The sequence below is a fragment of the Oryzias latipes genome, chromosome 17, assembly GCF_053564925.1.
Source record: "Oryzias latipes strain Hd-rR chromosome 17, Olatipes_Hd-rR_3.1".
Classification (NCBI taxonomy): Eukaryota; Metazoa; Chordata; class Actinopteri; order Beloniformes; family Adrianichthyidae; genus Oryzias; species Oryzias latipes.
In genome coordinates this window covers 28,953,328-28,977,383 of record NC_136253.1, presented here as the reverse complement: position 1 = coordinate 28,977,383, position 24,056 = coordinate 28,953,328, and the positions used below count along the sequence as shown (strand labels likewise).

The 24,056-nt window shown below is 38.1% G+C and overlaps 3 protein-coding genes across 3 annotated transcripts; all 3 read left to right on the top strand.

Annotated features, from left to right (window-relative positions):
- Positions 1-276: 276 nt before the first annotated feature.
- Positions 277-2,070, top strand: mrps14 (mitochondrial ribosomal protein S14). Its single transcript, XM_004079244.5, has 3 exons — positions 277-435; positions 1,371-1,535; positions 1,723-2,070. The coding sequence occupies exons 1-3, from the start codon at positions 367-369 to the stop codon at positions 1,903-1,905; spliced, it is 417 nt and encodes a 138-aa protein (XP_004079292.2). The 5' UTR covers positions 277-366; the 3' UTR covers positions 1,906-2,070.
- A 445-nt stretch (positions 2,071-2,515) lies between these two features.
- cacybp (calcyclin binding protein) lies at positions 2,516-6,511 on the top strand. The gene is made up of 6 exons (XM_004079243.5): positions 2,516-2,671; positions 3,546-3,756; positions 3,854-3,950; positions 4,030-4,129; positions 4,469-4,563; positions 5,610-6,511. The coding sequence occupies exons 1-6, from the start codon at positions 2,654-2,656 to the stop codon at positions 5,770-5,772; spliced, it is 684 nt and encodes a 227-aa protein (XP_004079291.1). The 5' UTR covers positions 2,516-2,653; the 3' UTR covers positions 5,773-6,511.
- A 476-nt stretch (positions 6,512-6,987) lies between these two features.
- Positions 6,988-14,539, top strand: plk3 (polo-like kinase 3 (Drosophila)). The gene is made up of 15 exons (XM_004079242.5): positions 6,988-7,389; positions 8,223-8,330; positions 8,420-8,536; positions 8,887-9,016; positions 9,126-9,213; positions 9,689-9,784; positions 9,881-10,076; positions 10,209-10,335; positions 10,460-10,575; positions 11,415-11,535; positions 11,629-11,712; positions 11,827-11,989; positions 12,108-12,237; positions 12,386-12,496; positions 12,628-14,539. The coding sequence occupies exons 1-15, from the start codon at positions 7,174-7,176 to the stop codon at positions 12,823-12,825; spliced, it is 2,001 nt and encodes a 666-aa protein (XP_004079290.1). The 5' UTR covers positions 6,988-7,173; the 3' UTR covers positions 12,826-14,539.
- The last annotated feature ends 9,517 nt before the right edge of the window (positions 14,540-24,056 follow it).

The following is a 24,056-nucleotide window of genomic DNA, read 5'->3' as shown; positions in this document are numbered from 1 at the left end:
ATCTTCACCATAAAATGTGTTGTTTAAATGTGTTTTGACAAGTTTCTATCATAGTAAAGCTTGCTTTCCAATTCAAAACATTAAAAAGAAATGTAGAATCAACATGTTTTTATATGTTTTATATTCCCACTAAACCTAACTTAATAGTTGAAAATTGAGCTATGACTATCAATAAAAATTTAAGAACATATTATTGGTTAGTGTGCATTTTTCAGACATATTTTACCGTCATGGTTATTTAATTCTTAAAGATTACAACGGCTCTGGTTTTTGTTGTGCGCCCTCCTGGTCGTTAGGTGGCGACACTTTCAGCCTCACCATGGTCATATCCTGCTCACGTCGTGAAGAGGACACTCTTAAACCAATATGGCGGCCCGCCGGCTAACATGTTTGGGGTTAAATGCCGTTTATTCTACAGTCTTCTCACCAAATCAGGTAAAGGTCACGTATTAACGTTTTGACCTATGTTTTTTTTTTTTTTTTGTAAAATCGCCCCATGTAGTTTCAAATAAAGGGTGCAAAAACTCTTTTTGACCTGGACTATGTTAGCTAACTCGGAGACATAAAATTGCTGCGAAATTTAACTTTAATAATAAATTCCTTTACTGTTCAAATTGTGTTGAGGAGGATAGACAGTAATTGAGAGTAACTTTATCTTAAAACTGTTGTAGAATAGAGACTGACATTTTTGTATAAAGTTAACATATTGTGAACATCGACTGACATTATTATGACCTCTCCCTTTGCTGCGTTTTCTGCAGACGGTACAGGCAGCTCTCATTACATTTCTGATAAACCAATTAGTCAGAGCCTGCGTTTGCATCAGGGTTCGACATTGACTTATCCGACATTATGACAAACATGATTAAAAAAAACACGTTAAGAACATTTATGGAAAAAGTAGAGATATTTGTATTCATTAAACCAATGATGAAGCAGTGAACCAAATACACTTCTCTCTGTCAGTGGTCAATTTGTAATACTAAATTTTATATTCTTGGTCTTAAAAAGCCTAAAACATTTACATTTTTTTAATCTTTTACATTACTGTTTTTTTAAAGATGGTCCGATTTACATGACCTACTATCTTGTTTTGGTGTACTCTATAAGCTGCTATAACAGTGTTAGTTTAACTGTGCCAAAGCAATAAAAAAAGAGATTATTGGACCACTTGTTTCAAGCCCGCAAAATGAGAAGGAATTATTTTTAAACTGATGATCGCAAACAGACTTCTTTTACAATATTTTGTCAAGCACCTCTTGCATTACAGAACTAAGATCAAGTGAAAACTTAAAACCAGAGAAAATAGATTGCAAATGTGTGGTAAATGGAGAGAAACCTGTCAGAAACTTGATGTGTGTTGTGTGCAGGCACTAAGAAGCTGCTGGGGAGCTGTGGAGCAGATGAGAAGCTATTATGTTGACTGGAGGATGCTGAGGGACGTCAAAAGAAGACAGATGGCCTTCGATTATGCAGATGAAAGGCTACGGATCAATGCATTAAGAAAGAATACTATCCTGCCTAAAGAGCTTCAGGTAGGCTCCAGCTTCCTATTTACAACTAGTTCCTCATTGTGCCACACCATAAGTTTGACAGTATGCTCTTATTATTTAAAGAGTCACGATTTTACAAAAGTTCTAGTTGCACACACAATATATGTCAAACAGCTGAAAGTACACCAGTAGCGGACAATCCCTAAACCCTGTCTAATTGTCTTCATAGGAGATAGCAGACAAAGAAATTGCAGCACTCCCGAGAGATAGCTGCCCTGTGAGGATACGCAACAGGTGTGTGATGACTTCCCGGCCCCGAGGAGTGAAGCGGAGGTGGCGACTGAGTCGAATTGTATTCCGACACCTAGCTGACCACAACCAGATGTCAGGGATTCTCAGGGCAAGGTGGTGAATGTGGTCTATTGGATTCGTCTGTAAGATTGTGTGTTAACAAAGCAATGCAGGTTGCAGATTTCTAGAATGTTGTGTGAACTTAAAGAAGTAATGCAAATATTGAGTATTTAAGCTCGACTAAGAGTAAAAAAAAACAAAACATAATAAATATTGTTGTACAAAAGTGTCCTGTTTTTTTTTTCCTTCTTTTTTATGTGGTGGTAATAAACACAAACACTGTGTTTATTGTGGAGAAAAATGCTTCTGAATGATCTACTGATGTGAAAAGTTAAAGCCATCATTAAGCATTCATGTGCTGTGTAATTTTCAACACGGCTGTTTGAAGCTTCACAGTGTTATTAAAGGATTAATTTATGGTGTTTAATTTGAACATGATGGTATTTCTAAAAAAAAATAAATAAAGTGTCCCAGTGATACAAGTTGCTAAATGTTTTTGTTGTCAGGTCATATACTCACCCTAAATAGAAATAGCTGCTTTAAAATAAAATAAAAAATAACTCGTGAGTATAAATATTGCCACTAGTAATTTACAGTACGTAAAATCTGCTAAATTTAAAATAAATATATCTTACTGTTGTGTATTGTTCTGATCTTACTTATTCCAACCACTGGGTGGCAGTAATGAGATTAAAGGAACTTTTAACAGCAGGAAATAATTCTAAAGAGGGCCAAACCAAATTGTTAGAACTCCTCACTGCGAAGAGCTGTGCTGCTTGACAAAACTGAGTGGAATTTGAAGAACCAGAATGGATCTAACGGAACAGGTAAGAAACATGTCTTGGCCAAAGTATTATTTTAGAAGAAAAAATCATTGTCTATTTGGATGAGTTTGTTAAATTTACGTCGGTCTCAATAGTTGGGCGATGTGTTGTGTTAGCTGTCGGTTAGCCGCTTGCCCTTAACGGATTTTTTTGTATGCTTTGCTTTGTTTCTTTCTGTCTGTATATTTTTTTAGACGATTGTTTGAAAAGCTTGTTTAGTTTGTCACAGTGACAAACGTTGAGGGCGAGAAAAGTCCCTGTGATGATTGACGTTCAGTTGTGCTCATGAAGTTTACTAGAACCTTCTAGCAACATCACGCTCGCGGGTTCTGCGCTACACTTCCTTCGGAGTTGCTTTATAGCATTTTAAATGATAGAAAAACGATTGAAAGCGACAATATCTCAATTCCTATTGGATGCTATTGAATATCCTTACTCGTAAATGTTGAGGTTTATTTTATTATATGTCGTGATAATTAAACTTAAGTCATAATAGAGCCATGCTTTGCTTTGGTTTTTATATTTTGATTAAAATCATGTGAGTTTTGCTTTTAATTAATGCTTTTTTATGTTTTTAGGTGAATTTCTTAATCATGTCTTTGCATAAATGTGTTTAATCGAACAGTGTACGTTAAAACATTTCCATAAGGGACTTGCAGATCTCATCATTAGCAGTTCACACATTTGAATTGGTTCTTAACTGACTTAAGTAAAGGTTAGATGTAGAATTTCCAGTCAGGAAAATGAAACTTTTAAATTGTACTGTTTTAGAAGAAGCTATATATAAGTTAAATAAATAAATAAAACAGACTTGATACAAATAGTTTGCTTCATCAAGATCAGCTTGTGCAGTGGTTGTTCCTCATTTTTCTAACAGATCAGTCAGCTGGAAGCAGACTTGCAGGAGCTTAGTTCCCTCCTGGAGAAGTCTGAGAGGAAAAGGGTGCAGGAGCTGCTGAAACAGGAGCAGAGGAAAGTGGAAAAAGAGCTTGCAACGAAACGACATCAGCAGGAGCAGCAGGCTAAGAGAGAAGCCGATCCAACAGCAGGCTCTAAAGCACCATACACAACTAAAATCACCAACTATGGTATGGAGCATGTTTGAGAGATTACAAGTGTTTGGAACTAAAAAAAAAAAAGAAAGATTTGAAGAATTGTTTGTGGTTTTATCTTTTGTATCTGTAGCATGGGACCAGTCAGACAAATTTGTTAAAATTTACCTGGATTTGAAAGGTGTTGACAAAATCCCAGCAGAAAATGTTGAAGTCAACTTCACTGAAAGGTAAATCCACTTATCTTACAGTTTTGTAAGGAGCATTCATACATTTTTTTATGCTAAGCCTAATTTTGTCTTGGTTCAGGTCTTTCTCTGTTTTGGTAAAGAATCTAAATGGGAAAAATCACCAGATGTCAGTGCTCAACTTGTTACATCCAATTGATGAAAAGGACAGCTACAAAAAGGTGAGTCACTTTTTCTCTTGTCCTTTAAATGTTCCTCCAGTGTTTGTTTGAACCAGTAGCACCATGTTTTTGTTTTTGAAAAAAGTATTCTTTGCAAAATTTGGTACCAAAATGTCAGCCCCCTTTTTTTTTCTTTCTTTTTTTATCAAAAAACCTTCCCAGTTTTCATACTCTTCCGAATCAGCAAACAAAAAACCAACAAAGGATTTTGGAACCTAAAAATTTGCTCACTGAATTTTTTGGATTACATATCCATTTATTCGGCATATATGTCCCCTTTGTTTTTACAATTGTATTTTTTCTATGTCACTAATTTCTTACTACTTTTTTTTGCAACAGATCAAAACAGACATGGTCTTGATCATGTGTAAGAAACAGGCCACAAAGAAGTGGGACTGTCTAACAGCAGTGGAAAAGCAGTCCAAAGAAAAAGAGTAAGTTCAGAATAAACCTCTTTTTTAATAACTAAATGTGTTTTTCATTAATGTTTAGCTGGAAACACAACAATGTTTGGCCAGTTTAATGTTGGGCAATATAGAGGAAATGTATTTATCAAGTCAAGGTTTCTACATAAAGTCTAAAGAAAAAAGTCATTATAAAAAAGGTCTGTAGATTTTTACAGGAGACATAGATTGAATAGAACAAAGTTGCTGACATGTGAAAAGGTGCTTCTGATGAATGAAAATTGGATAAAAGCTAAATTACAATCCTTTGTGAGAAGACTAAAGCACTGGGTCAACTCAATTCAGGCTCTGGTTATGCTTCAGGACAAAAAAATTTTATCATATTTTGTTTTTAAATTAAATCTTGAACCATTTTATATTTATTTTTACTACATAGGAGTATTAGTTTCTTATCAGAGACCTTTATTATTTAGTTTTCCTTTTGAAAAATGTCCTAAATGTCCTGTTTTTACAAGTTATCACAAATCAGAAACAACTACCACAAACAAGCAGCATTGTTTTGTTTTGTTTTATTGCCATTCTCTATATAAAATCTACAGACATTTTTAGCAGACTTAGAACTTTTCATTTTGGTGTAGGACCCAGTAAATTTAAGACCTTTTCCCGAACTATTAAAGTGGAAGTTCAAGAAAAAAAGAGGCTATTTGTAGCCTCATTGGACCTTTAAGGTGTGGCAGATAAATATAGCAAAACAAAATAACACAACTGCCCAGAAAATGTGTTTTTATAAGTAAAGTAACATTATGGGGCCTGGTGCCAAGTGACCCACAGACTGTTACCAGTCTGTAAAGATACGCTAACCTGATTCAATGACCAATAAAATAAGGAAAATAAAATTAAGTGCCATAACACACATTAAAGCTGTAAAAGTGGGGAAACTTCAAGTTTTTTATTGAAATACTTATCACACATGTATTAATTCAAGGATCTTCTCGGGGTTGATAGTACATGACCCTTTCCTTGCAGCCGTGAAAATATTCCCACATGAATGTTGTTGTTTTTTTCCCTCTCAACAGTAAACCCAGTGCTGAGGATAATGCAGACCCAGGTGATGGCTTAATGAAAATGCTGAAAAAGATTTACGAAGAAGGAGATGACGAGATGAAGAGAACCATCAACAAAGCTTGGTCAGAGTCCCAGGAGAAGAAGTTTCGAGGAGAGGAAACGATGGACATTTAAATTTTGCAGTTTTTGTTTCGATCTTGAGTTTAAAAGTTAGAGTTAAAGGATCATATACCTAATGTGATGCAAACATGGAAACATTTTTGTCTGGCACCTGAAGTTATTATGGGCAGAAAGGAGTTCTGTCCACCAGATGGCGCTAAAATCAAACCTATCATCTTTTGGTTTAAGATCTGAAGTAATGGAAATGTAATGTTAGATCAGATATCAAAGACGTTCCATCTTGTTCCTAAAGGGTTTTTCACATATGTAAATGTACTTTTTATTTTATGGTAATTCTATAAATGGATCAAATGGGTTTCAAAGACACTGATAAGCTTTTATTGCCATAATCCAAATTATTGCATGAGTCTGATAATTGTTGTATGTTTACACATCATGCTTCCACAAATTGGTAATGTGACCTGCAGGATTTCCACCATAGTCTGTATGTATGGTAGCAATAGTTTCATTTTCAATGGAAAATTGATCTCCTATACTGCTGAAATGCATTCCTCCAACTGAAGTTGTTTTTCCAATATTGATTTGTTCCAAAACTATTAACAAATATACCAGCTAAGATGAACTTTGTCTGTTTTTGTTACTTCTACATCCCAAAATCTTTATGTAATAATCAGTGGTCAATTATACTAATATATATTTATTCTTTTGAAATTATTTTATGCTAAAACATCAGTGTCATTTTACTTTTCTCCCAAAAACGAAAACAACCAATAAAATACTTTAAAACTAATAATGATGTATTTCAAAATAACTTAGTGTTGACTGCTGAGTCTTTATGTTTTAGTGTTTAAATTTATTAATTGATAAGTTAATTAGTATTTTTTATTTTGTAAATTTTTGTATTTTGTTTTGTAAATGAAAATCCTAGTTTTATTGGCACATTTTAGAATTCTTTTTCAGCTTTATAAAATAGAGACACAAAATGTGTGTGTAATCTTAAAGCTGAATGTTGTTGGTCTTTGGAAAACATGTCAAATTAAATCAAACTTTAGTTATAAAGTATATGTGTGGGCAGAAAAACTCGGCCTTCTGCATAAATCTTTTGAAAATCAGATTACTCACAGGTAATTTATAGTAATAATGAAAAATGTGTCAGTGCAGTGGAGCCTTGGTCTCATTCAGTTTCCCTGGGCCTCTGATACATCTTTGAGGGAGATCATGTCAGGACTAATCATTTGTACTTTCTAGTCCTTTGCGTCATCTAACTCCGCCCCCGGAAGTGTGACGTCGCCGCTCTGTCTATATAGAGGGCGGTCCGCTTCAAGAGAGCCAGATGAAAACCGTCATTGCGGATGCAGGGAGTGTGGTTCTTCGTAGCATCCGCCGACAACTAGAAAGGGATTTAAAAAGAAAGAAAACGCGAAAAGCGCCAAACGACAGTTGTCTCTGAGTTTAATGGATGCCGGCTGTGTGACCGCGGCGCACCGTGTTTCGTGCCACACCATGAATGCGGATTTATTTAAGCCCACACCGGAGCGTGGACCCCACCAGTCATCTGGCACGGCGAAAAATGCCCGGAATAAACCCGAACAGAGCAAACCGGAGCTGGCTCAGGTGGTGACGGACTCCAGGACGGGGAGATCCTACAGCAAAGGGAAGCTTTTGGGAAAGGTACGACGATTTGAGCTATTCATTTCAGAAGAAAAACCACCCTCCATGTGCTGCTGACTTCATGGATGGATCTAGAATCTGAATAAATTAGCAGCTCTGCATTTGACGGTCGCTAGTTTGAACAAACGTGGTTCTTAATGAAAATCGTCATCATGAGAGGGTTTTTTTCCAGGTGTGCTGAGTGTCTGCCCTGTGGATTTGATCATTCTGCGTGTCATTCATTGCTGAGTGATTTAGGCGCAAGGTGTGCCCGCCTATTGTATTGTGCGTGCGCGCGCTTAGCAACGTCTCGTTACAACATATAATAAAAAAAAAAGAGACATGTCGGTGATTTTTGTTGTTTTTAATTTTTTAATTTTTACTTGACACCCATCATCAGACGAACGATTCACCAAACTGGCAGACGGCCCTTATGATGATGCACCACTGCGTCCATGAATGAATGAATGAATGAATGAATGAATCTACGTGTTGCTTGACTCAGAGCCAGATCTTTATATTTATTTGTTTACCCCCTCCCGCCCCCTGCTGCTGCTGCTGCCGCAGGGCTGAAAGCGTCTCCGTCATTTTCATGGTTAATGGATGCAGCAGCTTCCCTCTTAAAGGGTGGGAATATGGGGATGGGAGGGTGGAGGCTTGACCGAATCACAAGAAAAAAAAACAGTTCTCAATTTCATCTTGGACTGAATGATGAAATATGCTTTTCAAAGGCATTTTTACAGACTTTTATTAAGAACTGCATTCCACCTCATTGATTATTCCTCTAAGGCCCTCAATGCAGTTTTTTTAATTGCTGTGAATCTTTACAAATATCTTTTTCTTTTTCTTTAAAGGGAGGTTTTGCTCGCTGCTATGAGATGACAGACCTGTCCAGTAACAAAATGTATGCCGTCAAGGTGATACCACAGAGCCGAGTGTCTAAACCACACCAGAGGGAGAAGGTGAATTAAAAAAAGCAGCGCTTTGCATCTGTCGGCCCTTAAACTTATATATCCTGCCAGAAACTGACCAGTTGTGAAATGTTTGACAGATCACAAATGAGATCGAGCTGCACAGAACCCTGGCACACAAGCATGTGGTGAAGTTCTCCCATTATTTTGAAGACCAAGAAAACATCTACATATTCCTGGAGCTCTGCAGTCGTAAGGTGAGACCTCACAGATCTCTTAAAAAAATGGTCAGCTTTCAGTTTGTCTGGTTAAACCACATGCAGTGGCACATTTGAATTCTTTTGTTCCTGTTTTAATTTTTCTAGATTAACCAGACTTTGCTTCTGCTTTGGGTATTTTAACTCAGAAATTGTAGATTTTTATTTTATGCAGCTTAGACCACTACACAATTGCTGAACAGACCCACAGGATTAAAGTAGCCATGTGTTACAGCCAACCGCTCACAGACGCTCATCTCTAACTCTTTGTTGCTGCAGAGAAATGTCTGTGTTGCAGTCCCAATGATGGGCGCAGGTCTGACATTTCCCTCATTGCTCTGTCTCTCCAGTCCCTCGCACACATTTGGAAGGCCAGGCACACACTGACAGAGCCCGAGGTGCGGTATTACCTCAGACAGATCATATCGGGTCTCAAGTACCTGCACAACAGAGGCATCCTGCACCGAGACCTCAAACTAGGTAATTGTCATGAGGCATGCGGGCAACAAGCATCCCAGGAATCTGCTGTGACTTTGGCTTCGTTTATGTTTGGAATGCTGACTGAAAAAAATCCACTTGTCTCTTTTAGGTAACTTCTTCATCAATGAGAACATGGATCTGCGGCTCGGAGACTTTGGTCTTGCTGCAAAGCTGGAGACTGTGGAACAGAGGAAGAAGTTAGTGTTTGATTATTTAGACAATCTTGTCACAGATCTGTACAAAGCTTTTGTTAGAGTAGGGCAAAGGGGGGGGGGGGGGGGGGGGAATGCAAGGTTTTAAAAGAAAATGGCAGCATTCTTAAATCTGTAGGCATTTTTATTAATGTACTTGTAAATAGATTTTAAATATAGGAAAATTGTATTTTTTAAGGTTAAATTGCTTAATCTAAAACCACAACCTCACTAAACAAGCAGAGCTCTCTGCCCCTGGTTTTCTGTGAGTAAGAACCAAACCAAACCAGTTTCCAAGAGGCAGTGGAATGTTGTGCAGTGAGCAGAGTTTCAGTATCTCTACTGGTTTCCTGTGGAATGCCTGACGACTGAGCGTAGCACAAAAAAAAAAAAAAATACCTCAGATGTTTGTTGTGTGCATCTTGCAAAAGGGAAACTGCTTTGAATTATTTGAAGAATTTAACACATCTTTGTTTCTCAGAACTATCTGTGGAACTCCGAACTACCTGGCCCCAGAGGTGCTGAACAGGCAAGGACACGGCACAGAGTCTGACGTCTGGTCTCTTGGATGTGTCATGTACGTTGATCTAAGTTTATTTTACCCTTTTTTATATATTTTTTTAATTACTTTTGCTCAGGATTTAGCTGATTGTTGCCCTTTTTGCCCTTGCAGGTACACACTGATGTGTGGCAGCCCTCCTTTTGAGACTCTTGACTTGAAAGAAACGTACAAATGTATAAAGGAAGTTCGATACAACCTTCCCTCCAGTCTCTCCCCGGCTGCACAGAAACTCATCTCAGGCATTCTGCAGAAAAACCCCAGTGACAGACTGACTTTGGATCAGATCCTAAACCACGAGTTCTTCAAAGTAAGTTCACACACACACACAGGGTTGTCTGTATTGTTGAATAACTGTAGCAGAATTTCACCATTCCTTAGCTCTTTAGATTTTTGCAATCCTGTCATATGCCTTATTGGTATATCTTGTCGTCTTTGTTAGGGTTTTACTCCAGACAAGCTTCCACCCAGCAGCTGTGTGATGGTGCCAGAGCTCCACCCGCCAAGCCCCGCCAAGAAATTCTTCTCTAAAATGGCCAAGAGCCTCTTTGGCAAGAAGAAATCAAAAGGTAAAGCAGCAGCTGTGGTCATATCAACTCAACAAAAGTACTAAAAGTAAAAAAGAAAATTAAAAAAAAATCTAAAAACGTCCCGTTTTGCCGTGAGATTCCAATGTCTGTCGTCATTTTTCAGTGGAGAAGATTCCATGTGAAGAGAAAGAGGACAGGGACATCTCCAAGCTGGTGTCGGGCATTGTTAAATGCTCTATCAACCGGCAGATAAGCTACAAAACTGTGGGACCCAGCGAGGTAAATTTTTCATGCGTTACTTAAATCAGTTTGTCTTGAACATGAGATCTTCTTCTGCTTAAAACAAAGGACTATCAAGTCTACCCAGTAACTTAACCTCAACACGAAGGCAAGAAAAACTGCAATGAGTTTGTCAAAAAGGCCATCAGGCTACTGATTTAACCTCAACAGGGGTTTGGGTTGTTTTAGAGGAGTTCATATTTTCATTGTGGTTTAGAAGTTTGGTGGTCAGGATGCACAAGTGTCTCGGTTGTGGCCTTCCATGTTGTGAACCTTTTTTAAAAGTGAGAGTTCGGCGTTGCATTTGTAGCTGTTGGCATTTGATTTGGAGAAGTGTGTGTGGGTGGGGGGGGGGTTACATTTAGTAGACTGAAGATTTTTTTTTTTTTTTGTATGAAGGAGTTCTCTGTTCCATAAAACAGCTCAAATTCTTGAGAATCCAGCAAGATGACACATGATGTGCTCTGTTAACAAGCATTGTCCTTCATCCCTGGATTAGTGACTAAATGCCAGAACAGCAGAATGTGCATTTGCCCATCCCCTATCAAGCTCAACTGCTTTCTATTAATAGAATCAAATACCAACCTCATTGTTTGAACAAATATTTCCAAAATTACACAATGAGGCTGTTCTGAGGTACCTGGGTTTTGTCCATCAAGGTCCTCTGTTTTTATATGATCTCATTTCTATCTTAATTGGTCGACTAGAGGAGCTGAGGAGCAACGTAAACATGAATTAACCTATTTCCCTTTAATGTGTTTAAATAGTCTAAGGCTGTTGCATGCAGACATTTGGCTTTTTTTTGTTATTTGCTATAATATGCTAATGTTGTCATTCAGGTGACCTCTCCCACGGGTCAGCTGGTCAGCTCTGTGCCCCTGGAGCCGACTCCTGCTGAGGAGGAATCCAGGAAGTCCATCTCCCGCTCTTTTAAAGGCACCATGGCCAGCGGCACTGAACGTAAGCTTCTTTCTGTCGTTCATTATATCCATCTTGGTGTTTCTATATTTTTCTTATCAGAATTGTCTTTTTTTTCTTCTTTTTCTCCCCCAGCATGTGAGGATGTCCTGACTCCTGCAGCTGTTGCTGAAACGGCCATGAAGGTTTTGAAGGACTGCCTGACCGCGATGCCTGCAGGTAAGATTGACAGAAATTGCCAGAGCATTACTAATCTGTCTTCCAATTTATATATTTATTAAATGGGCTCATTTTCTTTTTTTTAGATGGCTTACTATTTTCTTATATTTCTAGCCAATAGAAACCCCCCATGCTTATCAAGACCCCAGTCGTTCCTGTGGGTGACTAAATGGGTTGACTACTCAAACAAATATGGCTTTGGCTACCAGCTCTCAAACCAAAACATAGGGGTGCTCTTCAACGAGGGAACACATCTCAGTCTGTGCGACCAGCGTCAGTAAGTACCTCGCTAAGCTTTTTATGGCATCAAGTGAAGTTTTGACACTCTGCTAAAGTCAAATATAACTTTTAAATTAAATTCCATTTTAAAAGGGTTTTGTTTTTCTTCTCAACAGGACAGTTCATTACTGCTTGACCAACAATAAGCACTTCACTTTCGCTGCCAACTCTCTACCTGAACAGCTTCGCAGCCAAAAGCAAATAGTGGAACTCATGGCAAACTACATGGAGCAGAACCTTATGGAGGTATGTGGAGGTTTGATGTTCATCTATATGTTTTTATCTATTTTGATGGCAATGCAGTAATTAAAAGTTGAAATTGATTTTGTTCAGATGCTTTCAAAGTTAAGAAATCATGACCTGAGAGCTAAACTCAGGATTTCTGTGCCGTCAGGGTGGAGATCTTCACTGTGAGGAGCAGGCTTCTGCACTTCCGCCTTTGCTCCTTCAGTGGGTAAAGACTGACCATGCTCTTGTCATGCTCTTCAATAATGGCACTCTGCAGGTTAGTGCCAACCACCAATACAGTTGTGACACATTTATCAAACTAGAATTGGAAAAAGTTTTTTTTTTATGTATTTTTTTATTCATTATGGTTCAGTTCTTTTACACTAGTTCTTGTTTCCTCTTGTTTAGGTCAACTTTTACACAGACCACACAAAGATCATTGTGTGCAAGTCGTCCGACGACTCCTACCTGCTCACGTACATCAGTCGAGAGCGTGTCTCGTACACATACCTCCTCAGCATGCTGAAGGAGATGGGCTGCACGTCTGAGCTGCGTCACAGACTCGGATACGTGGTCCAGCTGCTCCAGCACCACACGGATGCCTGAAAGCACAGCTCTGTGCCGCCCAGGCTCACTGAGTGACACTTGCCTTAGAGGCAGCATGACCAGTTCAACAACATCTTAGTCAGCCCTGTTGATTTCTTCAGGTAGTGGCGAGAGTGACTGATGCCTGACAGATGAAAGACTCCTGAGCGATACCTTGTCTGGACTGTTGTCTAGTTTATCTGATTGACTGACCTTGATGAGTGTCAAGCAGTCTGGAAGCTGCCCAAATCAGCATCTGCCTTGAGATTCAGTGCCTGCCCTGCTTATGCCTCGAAGGTGGACCACATGGAAGGTATTGATACCCGCAGGAAGAGATTATGCTTTGTTTTTTATGATGGATCTCTTAACGGCAGATGCCGACACAACCAACTAAGTTACCTTCTCTCATCTACTCAGAACCAGTGCTTCTCGGAAGCAAACAAACCTGCAGTCTCAGCCATTTCTACCAAACTTAGCAGGCCTGCTTTCTCAACGGTGGCTAAACACTAAAACTGTCCAAATCGCTTGCAACTGTACAGGGAATCTTGGTGCTAAAATGCAATAAGGCTCACTTTTCCAAAAGCATTTTAGCAGCACGCTCTCCCACTCCATCGACTGCAACTGTGATCTCTAAGCAGAGATGCCTTCGGGTGAAAATCTGACTGAAGAGTGAACTTTCCTACCCTCTGTTAGTTTCTGCCCTCTGTGGAGCATGCACACATTAATTTATTCCTTACATTTTATACATGAGCCAGCTATAGGATCACTTTAGATCTTGACCTCACACGCACAAGATTTTATTTCTGGCCTTACTTCATGATAGCAATGCTCCAAGTTTCAAGAATAATTGCTGCTTTTTTTGCTCCGTCACTTGTCTTACTTTTGGAAACAAATTTCACAGATGCGGTACACGGCATGCTACACCGGCTATGGGAACAACACAATTTTGCACATTTTTTCTTTAAAATTTAATCTGGAAAAACTTTTTTTGTAATTTTTTTTTTATACACTTGTCATATTTTACTTGTTTTTAAATTAGGAACCAAATGGTTTTGGTTTTTTTTAAATGACAGTTTTAAATTTCACTTGGAGTAGGTGAATGTGTGTTGGCCGCACACCTGTTGGTAAACGTAGCTGTTGGTTGGAAAACGAGGGCAGAGAGCGTGGATAAGTGCCTTTCTGAGGGATGTCTGTATAGTGCAATAACAACCCTTTGTGAATGTCAAGCGGGAGACGAGATTTGAGATGGGTTTTAAATTTAGGATTTACTTTTGTACTTTGAGCCAAGTGTTAAGAGTAAATCCAGAAGCACTACACTCCTCACTACCTTGTATAAGCTTTTAGAACAACTGTTATAAGTATTTACCCCAGTAATATCTACTATGGAAGAGAGAAAACATTGTTGTACTGTAACCTGTATTGGTTTACATTGCTTTCTTGATCCAGAGTTGTATCCTAAAAACTGTGACCTGGAATGCAAGTATTACATACATGTGTTCTCAAAGAAAATCCAACATTGTGAAAGCCATCTGCCAATTTAGAGGAGTTCTTTTTTTGGCACATAATGTCGTTTTGTTTATTTATTTTTTATTTATACATTTCTTTTTTTATTTATTGTGTAATTTTCTTTTGTTATTGACACGAGGAACGGTTCAATTTCAATCACTTTTTTTTTGTATGTAACATTTTTGGGGGAAATTGGGACAAAAATAAAGTTTATTGAAAATGAATGAAATTTGGTCTTTCATTGGAGTGGATATTCAACATTGTCATTGTTTATGTTCAGAATAAATGCCAAGTGCATCCAATCAGAAAACAAAAAGCAGCAGTGTTGGCGTTCTGATACAGATATAAAGAGAAGTCTGAATAAGAAACTTATGCAATGTAGTGGAAAGGTACTGAGAATGTACAATGTGTGTGAGATATAATACTAGTTTTAATAATACGACATTTGCAAATATGCTAAATGAACACAAGCACACCATGGTAAATCTGAATATTTATAACTAGTATATGCAAAATGAATGTATCTTAGTCTTTGCAGCAGGCAAATTAGGCTCTTTAAAACTACAGTTTGGCTGCATAGTGGTGCAGTGGTTAGCACTTTCACCTCGTGGCGAGAAAGCCTTGGTTCAAATACCAGCTGCAACCTTTCTTTGTGGAATTTGCATGCTCTCCATGTGCATGGGTGGGTGTCCTCCAGGCACCTTGGCTTCCTCCCACAGTCCAAAAACATGCTTCATAGGTTAATTGGTGTGGTGACCTGTTCAGGGTGTACCACACCCTTGGCCTATAGTAGCTTGTTTGGCTCCAGCCATCCCACTACCTCGAAAGGAATTCAGCAGGTTATGAAAATGGAATAAAGGGCAGTTCTTCATTAAATAGACATTTAAAAAGAGTACAGAATGAATAGATATTTTTGTGAAAATTAGTACTTAGATATGATTTAGTAGATTGAAAACTGAGCTTCAGCGACGCCCACAAATGGGTTTGTCAGCCTCACAGTTTTTGAGCAAGCTAAGTTGATCTTGAATATTTTGTCAGAGATTTGCATTTTTTGGAAAGGTTTTGGACAGTTGTCTGACTAAGCTCAACTCAACCTCTTTTACTACATGTTTTTCTCCCAACACAACCCTTCTCCTGTAAAGCTGCTTCAGAATTCCTTTACTGTGACTGGCGGACACCTAAATATTTAACATTTTCAAAGCGGTTTGTAAGAATTGAGACATTTAAAAAATATATATTTCTCAGTTTGAACTGCATTCTAGAGAGAACTGACATCTGTTTTTCTTGCTGTGGGAGGCTCCTGTTCGGAGACGCTTTTATGACTTTTCAGATTGATGTGCAGCAAGTGTTCCTGCTCTAAGACAACCACTTTAGCTGTTTCCTCTCGCCTTGTGCAAACACATGTGAATGAATGACAAACAGACAAAACGTGCATGTGTACAGATCTGCACACCTTGGTCATGAGCATCATCTGTCATTGAATTCTTCTCTTAAACAGTTGCATTATTCTTTAACTTCTCTGATGTTCTTGTGTGCAATGAAATTCAGGTGACAAGTTTTTCCAGTGGTCCCTCATAACGTTTCTACTTGTATAAAAAGCTATCTAACTTATTTTTAGCAATCATCCACACTGAAGTCACAGGCGTTAATGACTGGAATGGGAAGGTATATTGTTGTGAAACTGAGAAACAGCCAGAACAGCTGAACTGCTTAGCATTTTTTTAGTTGCTAAAAAAAAAAAAAAAAATTTGTTTTAAAAAAATAATAATACAGACTGTAGAGGACAATGTCATGTATTGTCAATTTGATTTCAAAAGCTTTCTTCAGAACTGCAAACACATACAAGACAAATCATAAGAAATTGCCTAAATGCCCCTTGGGTATTGTAGTCTCAGTATTGTTCAAAATGTGCCGCCTTTATAATAAAGGTATCAATTTCAAAAATACAACTGACTATAAACATGTTTTTGAACAATATTCATGACAGAAAAAAATGAAATATGAAATGTAAAGCAAAAGTAGTCCTTTAGAATAGCTTTATGAAAACATTGATTTCTGCAGTAAAAAGGCCCCAATCACAGATTTAGGAAAGCAAACAAATCATGCTTCTTTAGAAAAAGAAGCTCTTACTATGCAAGTATATAAAAATAAAGGTTGCAAATATGAAAGAAGACATTGGTGCACATGGCAAATCTTTAAATAAACTATAGTTTTTTCCCCCCATAAAATAGTTGAAAATAATTATTTGGTCTGGGAGCATTAGTTTTCTAAACTTGCCTGAAGTAACACCTCAGATCTTGGAATAAGGAAGCAGTAATGATGGTTTGACATCACTGCTAAAGCTTATAAAGTATGTGATTTTATCAGCTGAAGAAAAAGGCGTACTTACTTTACAGGTATGCTGTCTTATCTGCTGCTACTATAAGAGTTCACAAACCAGCCATTTGTACAATTACCGCATTTTGTTTAGGGATTAAAAACAAGTACATTTAAAAAGCTTAAAATAATCTTTCTGTGTAAAGTTATTATGAATGACTTTTATGTGAAGGATGTAAAAACATTGATATATGAATGTTTAAATATGATTACACATTTACAGATGAGCTTAACATTGAGTTTAGGAAAGGACAAAGTACATATAAACAAACCAGATTGTCCACACAGTGTTCTCTGTGAACGTTTTAACTACAAAGCACTGCAAGGCAAATACACTCAGGTTAATACATCTACCCTTGAAGCGCCGCAAAACTGAACACTGTTTTCAGTCAGGAAGATAAGAAAGCTTCAACTCCACAAAAACTCAACACACTGTTTAAAGATCTGTTAAAAGGTTAGAGATAGATATATATTTTTTAGCAAATGTATCTTCTCATTTTGGGAAAAAGTTATTATTAGAATAGCATCAGCTTTAGACAGAGTTTTGCATAAAATATGGACAATTTAAGGTAAAAGATCTAAAAAGTGAAATGTGAAATGCTTCCTTCCCTGAAAAAGATTGATCTTATAAACCAAAAGTATTTCTGAAACCTTTGTGACCAACGGTTGACAAATCGCAGTGAAAAGATTTAAGGTCTCCAAGCTTTTCCTTTGACATAATTCAAAATAAACCAGTATCAAACTGTGCTGAGAGTTCTGCGTTTTGTTTCTCATAGGTTGAGAATTCAGTGTTCTCTTAAGATATGGGTAGTGACGAAAAAATAAGAAACTTGATTGGTATTTATAAAGATGTCACTCTGTGATGACACAAAAGTAGCAAATCATATAGTTTGGAGTGGATTTTCAAAAGTTGTTCCGGGTTTCTTAAAACTGACACGTAATAAAGCAGGTTATACAAATCTACTTGGCTTGTGGCAATTCTTCCTAAAAAGCTTTCATAACTTGATCCTAATTCTTCAACCTCATTGCATTTTTTTTCCCACGAGAGTAAACTCAATGAAACAATGTGTTGGTTCTAATCCCACAAAAATCAGAGGATCACATTAAATCTAATACAGATGTGAAACATGAGGAAATAGCCAGCTGATTGTACCAGAGGAAACAAATTTTTGTTAAAAATGTAAAAGGAAGCTAAATGTTTACTCTCAAAGTTTAGTTGAATAAAACATTGAAAACAGTGATAAAAACTTCATGTTTCTATTAAAAAAGAATATTTATGGACGATGATGCTTCAGGCTACAGCAGCTGCCAACCAGTTGATATACAAAAAAAAAGGATATACATGCAGCATAGATAAGTCATTCTAAAATCAATTGCATTCAGTTGTAAATCTGCCCGATGTTTTTGAACGGAGTCCTTCTTATCTAACGTGTCTATATCTTTTCATTTTAATGGGATTTCTGGGTCCTTGTAAATTAGAACACAAACAAATACTCTACCAGTAAGCTCTTTACAGCTATTTCAGCATTAGATCATTTCCTCAGCAGATTACACTGCACTCACTGTGCTGCACCGCTCTGGCCTTTTGCCAGACTTACCTCAGCAATGTGACTGCTTTCTCACTCTGCTGCTTTGGCAAAGTCATCTTGTTTTCCTCCTGTTGGAATCAGTTTAAACCACTTTTTTAAAATGAATTCACCCAATGACTTTGTTCAAACCAGCCCGGTGGGCCAGAATTTACAACTCGTTTAATAGTAAACATTGCTGAAAAATGGGGTTTCCCTTATATTGAGAGGTCACTCTGTCATTGTAAGGAATTCTGCAATGTGGTGGACAGAGAATGTGACTTTAATGTGGGCAAATTGCTCTGCCAGGGTCCCACTTTGAATTTATAAATATTAATAGGTACAGCCTTTTGGAAAGGAGATCAAATGTCTTCAATTATTTAAAATAAACCTAGTCTTGTTGTCTGTGTTTTTTTTGTTTTTTTACATAAAAATTTGATCGTGAAATTTAGAAATAAATTGTTAATCTTTTTCCTAAGAGTTTGGGAGTTAACCAGTAAATTTCTATTTTCCTGTGAACCTTAGACATTAGACGATCCGATTTAGAGTAATTCACAAAAGGAAAATGATTCCTGCAAAAACCAAATAAATCCAAGCAAAGAAAACAAAGAACATGCCAAAAGTTGTTAAAACAGTGGAATTGGCATATTTCAAGCAGTCAAACCAGAAAATACTAAAGAAGACGAACAAAATCATCCAAAGCTTAATATATCTACGTATAGACATTTTGGATGATTAATTGTGAGTAAAAACCTTGGAGTAAAAGAAGATATTAATCATATATATTCTATCCACAAACTCATGTAAATGATGTCATTGTAATTACTTAGTTGTATTTATACATATAGTACATACACATTTATTAAATAGAGAGTTTGTCAAACTGAGTTTAAATTTTTCCTTGGGAGGAAAATAATTTATATAATCCCACCCCGATTATACCTGTGTTATGGATTAATTTTAATTTTTGAATGCTTGTGTTGAACTTCTAGGTTTTGATATATTACTCGATTTCTTATAAGTAAAATTTGCGGCGTGAACAGATCATTTTACTACTTTATTGGGATTTCTTTCCTAAGATTTGAGATCATTTCCAATTTTTAGGCTACCTTTTTTTATGTAAGCAATTTTTTCCTTAGATGGGATATGGGCAGCAGTTATATAAGGGTTAATGGCCGACGAAGTGTGCGGTTATTACTTTTTAACGCACGCCCTGGAAGCCTTCGCATCGGACGGTTGCTTCCGCAAAGTGCGTTAAAAAGTAATAAACGCACACTTCGAAGGCCATTAACCCGCTTATACCATGCTCAGTTACAAAAGCAATACATATTAACCAGGTTTTAGTCCTTAATTCTTGTTTTTTTTTCCGATTTGGATCGCTTTTTTCACAAAAAGCGGACTATATGTTACGTGATGCGGCGCGCAGCACCACCGCTGCAGTCAGGATTCGGCGATATATATATGCTGATCGTCCCGATGGGTTGAATAAAGTATCAGTTCAGAGAGAAAGTTCATCTCTTACCACTTGTTTTTGTCCAGATGATGAAGCAAAAGGTTGTTTTAAAGAAGCCGGCGCAGTGATACAAATCATTTAAGCTAGCTGACCGAACTTCTTTTTTCACCGTGCGGTTATCAGGTTTCAATGCATACCCAGCAGCCAATCAGAATCGAGTATTCAACCAGACCATGGTATAACTTAAGATAAATTAAACATGTTTGACATGTAAGATATGTATAGTTTTTTCGCAGCTTTTGTGTCTTTAAAAACAAACCACACTGTTGGGGTGGGGGGGGTGGGGGGAGTTAACCCATAAAAACCCATTAAAAATAAAATTATGTATATTTTACCACAAACTAAGTGGACCACAGAATCCATTTCTGATATTTTTATACACTAATGTCACCATGGGCTCTTATGGGTTAAAGTAATGATGTTCCCCATCAGGGCCACGTGCCCCCACCCCCCACTCACTAAATGTGGGAGATCTACTGCTGCAATCCATAAACTCTTTGAAGGAGGAAATGTGAGGCAAGGGGAAGTGGGTGGCTATGATGTCCATTCCCTTCCTCTGTAACTGTTTTACTGACCCTTGACCGCATCGTTTTCTGTCTGTCTGTGATGTGTGTATGCGTTTTGGCAGCGGTTTCACCCGTCGTGAAGGATCTTTCATTTCCCAGTGTCGTGCTCTTGTACAAAGTGCATGCATGTCACACACCAGTTCAACAGGAAATGTACGTTTCCTCTTACAAGTCTCCTTCTGTTCTTCATTAAAAGCAAAAAAAGAAAATTATATCTACTGCTCTATGACCAAACAAATATTTACTCGACACTATAACATTTCATTTTGGTATTCAGAAAAACTAACTGTGATCAAGATTGCTTATTGTTCGAAACAAACCTTTTTAATTCAATAAACCATTTTTTTGAGACTTTAGTTAGAACGTCCTAAAGACCAAATTTAATAAAACTTAAAAAGTCTCCAAAAAACTATTTTTTATGAGGGTTTGTACCATGGTTCTTCATTGTGTGTTCTTTTGTTCCACAGCTTGGCCCAATATTAACATTGATCATCAGCCGCAACATGGCCTGCTGTGATGACAGAACATGAAACAGCGCTACCAGTAAATCTGAAGGATTTCAAACATCTGGAGACAGATGAGAGCAGAGGAGGAATTCAGCCAGACTGCTGTGGGACAATTTACCTAATTAGTAACTTGTGTTTTCTCAGGAGTGTGTGGGCCATTGCAATGCTCTTTCCTCATGAATTCCAGCCAAAACCCATGTGAGTGTGTCTAGGCGGGTTTTATGCATCAGTGGGGTTGCTGAGCTAGAACCTATTTCCTCCCAGGAACTGCCATTTCTGGTACATTGAAGTTTTTTCTTTCCCATGGTTTTGTGCTCAGACTTTGCACATCCAAATCAATTATTTAGTTTTAGACATTTATATGCCACATTGATCTTTTACTCTAATTGCTTTTTGACACAGTTTTTTAAAGGTGAATATATTTTTTCCTCACTTAAAATCCCACTTTTGAAATAGGCAATACTCTAATAAATCCTAAACAGCTGTTTTTTGGCTTCTTGGAGGCGCGCTGTGGTAATCTAACTTGTTAAAATGAATTGTGTGGGATGTTTTTTATAGAAAAAGCTTGAATAAAATACCAGACATACCTATGTGGTACAAGTAAGGTCAGACATTTGATGTCTCTGTTCTTCATCACAAACTTCAGCTCATTGGATCCTCAAAAGATCCAGCTGCTAAGAAAAAATCTTCATGCTAGTCTGCTATGTATGAAGAAAATTGTTTATAATTTAAAGCCGTCTTTTACCACACATACTTAGTAAAGAAAGGTTCTTTATATTAGATAGATCCATCCATTTTCTAAAACCACTAAATCCCTTTTGGGGTCATGGGGTTTTGCTTGAGTTGTCCCGGCCACTGCTGGGTGAAGGGGGCGGCACATCATGGCCAGGTTGCAAGTCTGGAGCAGGGCACACAATCACTCCCAAGTACACAATTTAGACGCAAGGGTGTCCAAATCCAGGCTTCGAGGGCCGGCCTCCTGCCTCTGGTGGTAGGCGGGCGCCTGTGTTTGGCAGCGGAGCCGCCACCAGTGTGTGAATGTGTGAGTGAATATGTGTGTGACTGGGTGAATGGGTCTGTGACTGTAAAGCGCTTTGTCCTTGTAGGACGAAAGGCGCTATATAAGTATACGCCATTTACTATTTACCATTTTTCCAGAAGCCCTGCCTTATCTGACTCAGTTCAATTCAATTTTATTTGTATAGCCCAATATTATTACCATAGTCATCTCAATGGGCATCAATTTTATAGTAAACATAAAATCCTAAGGATCATAAAGTCATAGAATTCAATAGGTAAATTCTACTAAAACTGGGCATCTCTGCCCTTACATACTCCTTTTTGGTGAGGAAAAACTCATAAAAAAAACGGATTCCGGGGAAAAAAAAGAAGAAACCTCAGGGGTGCCCACATGAAGGAGGGATCCTCCCCCAGGACGGACAGGCGATGTACCAGAACTCCTAGAGAAGAATTAGCTAATCTAACTCTATAACTACATGTTTAGATAGTTCAGCAGATGGGCTTCATCCAGATGGAGTTGGGGGAGAGCTGGGGGCACGAGATGAGCCAGAGGCAGAATTCCACAGCCAGGTGTAGGAGCAGGAGCAGAAACAAGCCAGAGACAAGGTACATGGTCAGGTACAGGGGCACAGACAAGCCAAATGGAATCTGGAATCACTCCCCTCTAGTGGGGAGTGGGAAAGCGGGACAATGCATAAATTGCACTGCATCCAATAGAGGCATGGAGAATTAAATGATAAAAACATTATCAAGAATAGAGGAGAGGAGGACTAGGTGAGAGTAGAAGACAGAACCCCAGTACACCATACTTCACCCAGCTTCAAACTTCTAGCAGCCTACTAACAACTAATTGTTATTGTTAAGTTTAATTCAAACATCTTAAAAGTAAGTTAAATATTCTGTAATTACTAGCTAGCCTGATAATGAGCCTGTCCAAAGAGAAATGTTTTGATCCTAACTTTGAAAGTAGAAACCGTGTCAGCCTCTCTTCTATGAGCAGGGAGCTTATTCCATAAAACAGGCTTGGTGGCTAAAGGCTCTACCTCCAACTGTACTTTTAGAAATTCTGGGAACCACAAGCAGTCCTGCATTTTGTTATCTGCTGCTGATCACCTGGATCAGGTGTGTTTAGCCATTTAGGAGCTTCAATGGCAGGTTGACTGGAAAACATGTAGGACACCGGCCCTGGAGGCCTGGAATTTGACAACCCTGATAGAGTTACTACTGAAACCATGAAGTGTGCTTTGTTTTGTTTTTTTGGCTGTGGGGTAAGGGCGCTAACCACTGTGTCACTGTGCAGGCCCCGCATTAGATTGAGCTGATGCCAACACACATTTAGCTAGTAGTTCAGGAAGCACATTTGTTGTTAATTCTTGTGTCTAAAAGTCCAGCAATGTGCAGTATGTGAATGAGACTGACTCCAAGTTTGCATTAACCCCTTCCTTCAGTATGCTGCTTATTCACAATTTACCATGTAATCCAGGACTCCACTTAATTTAGCATACACTTTGACTTATTGGAAAATAAGTCAGGCATCAAGGGGTTAAGATGTGTTCATGCTTGACCACGGGGATCTTGTACATTTCAATGAATGCTGGCATTTTAAAGACACCAAACAACCCACGGGTCAGTAATTTTCCAGCTATGGTAATTTAAGAATCTATTTTAATTTGTTCCCCCACATTATGGAAATTCAAGATAGAATTCAACGAAAACTTTAAATTTGACTTTGAATTAACGGTCGTACTATAATTGTTGAGTAGTTTGGTTACAGTTTTAGGCCACCAACACTGCTTGGGACCTCATAGCAGTCCAGATGGCTTTCACTAGAAACCAACTCAGAACTGGTGACAGTCTTTCAGTCATCTGAGCATGATTGAACGCATGGTTGTACTCGTTGTAGAAACTCACTTTTTAGCCGTTAGTGAGCTCACAATAACATGTGGAACCACAGCCATTTATAGATTTGAAAAGTCAGGGGGTCTACAGTGCATGGGCTGAAGTGTGTGGAAAGATCGCAATGAGTATCTAGCATCCTGTGGTGTAAACACACGCAAAAAATATTCACACTTCTTCCTGTTTTTCAAGTGTCAATGAAGCCAGATGTGGTGCCCACGCAACAACAAACCTTTGAGGCTGAAGAAAATAAAAACAGCTCTGTGGTAAAATGAGTGCATTTTTTTCCTGTGCTCAAGCAGAT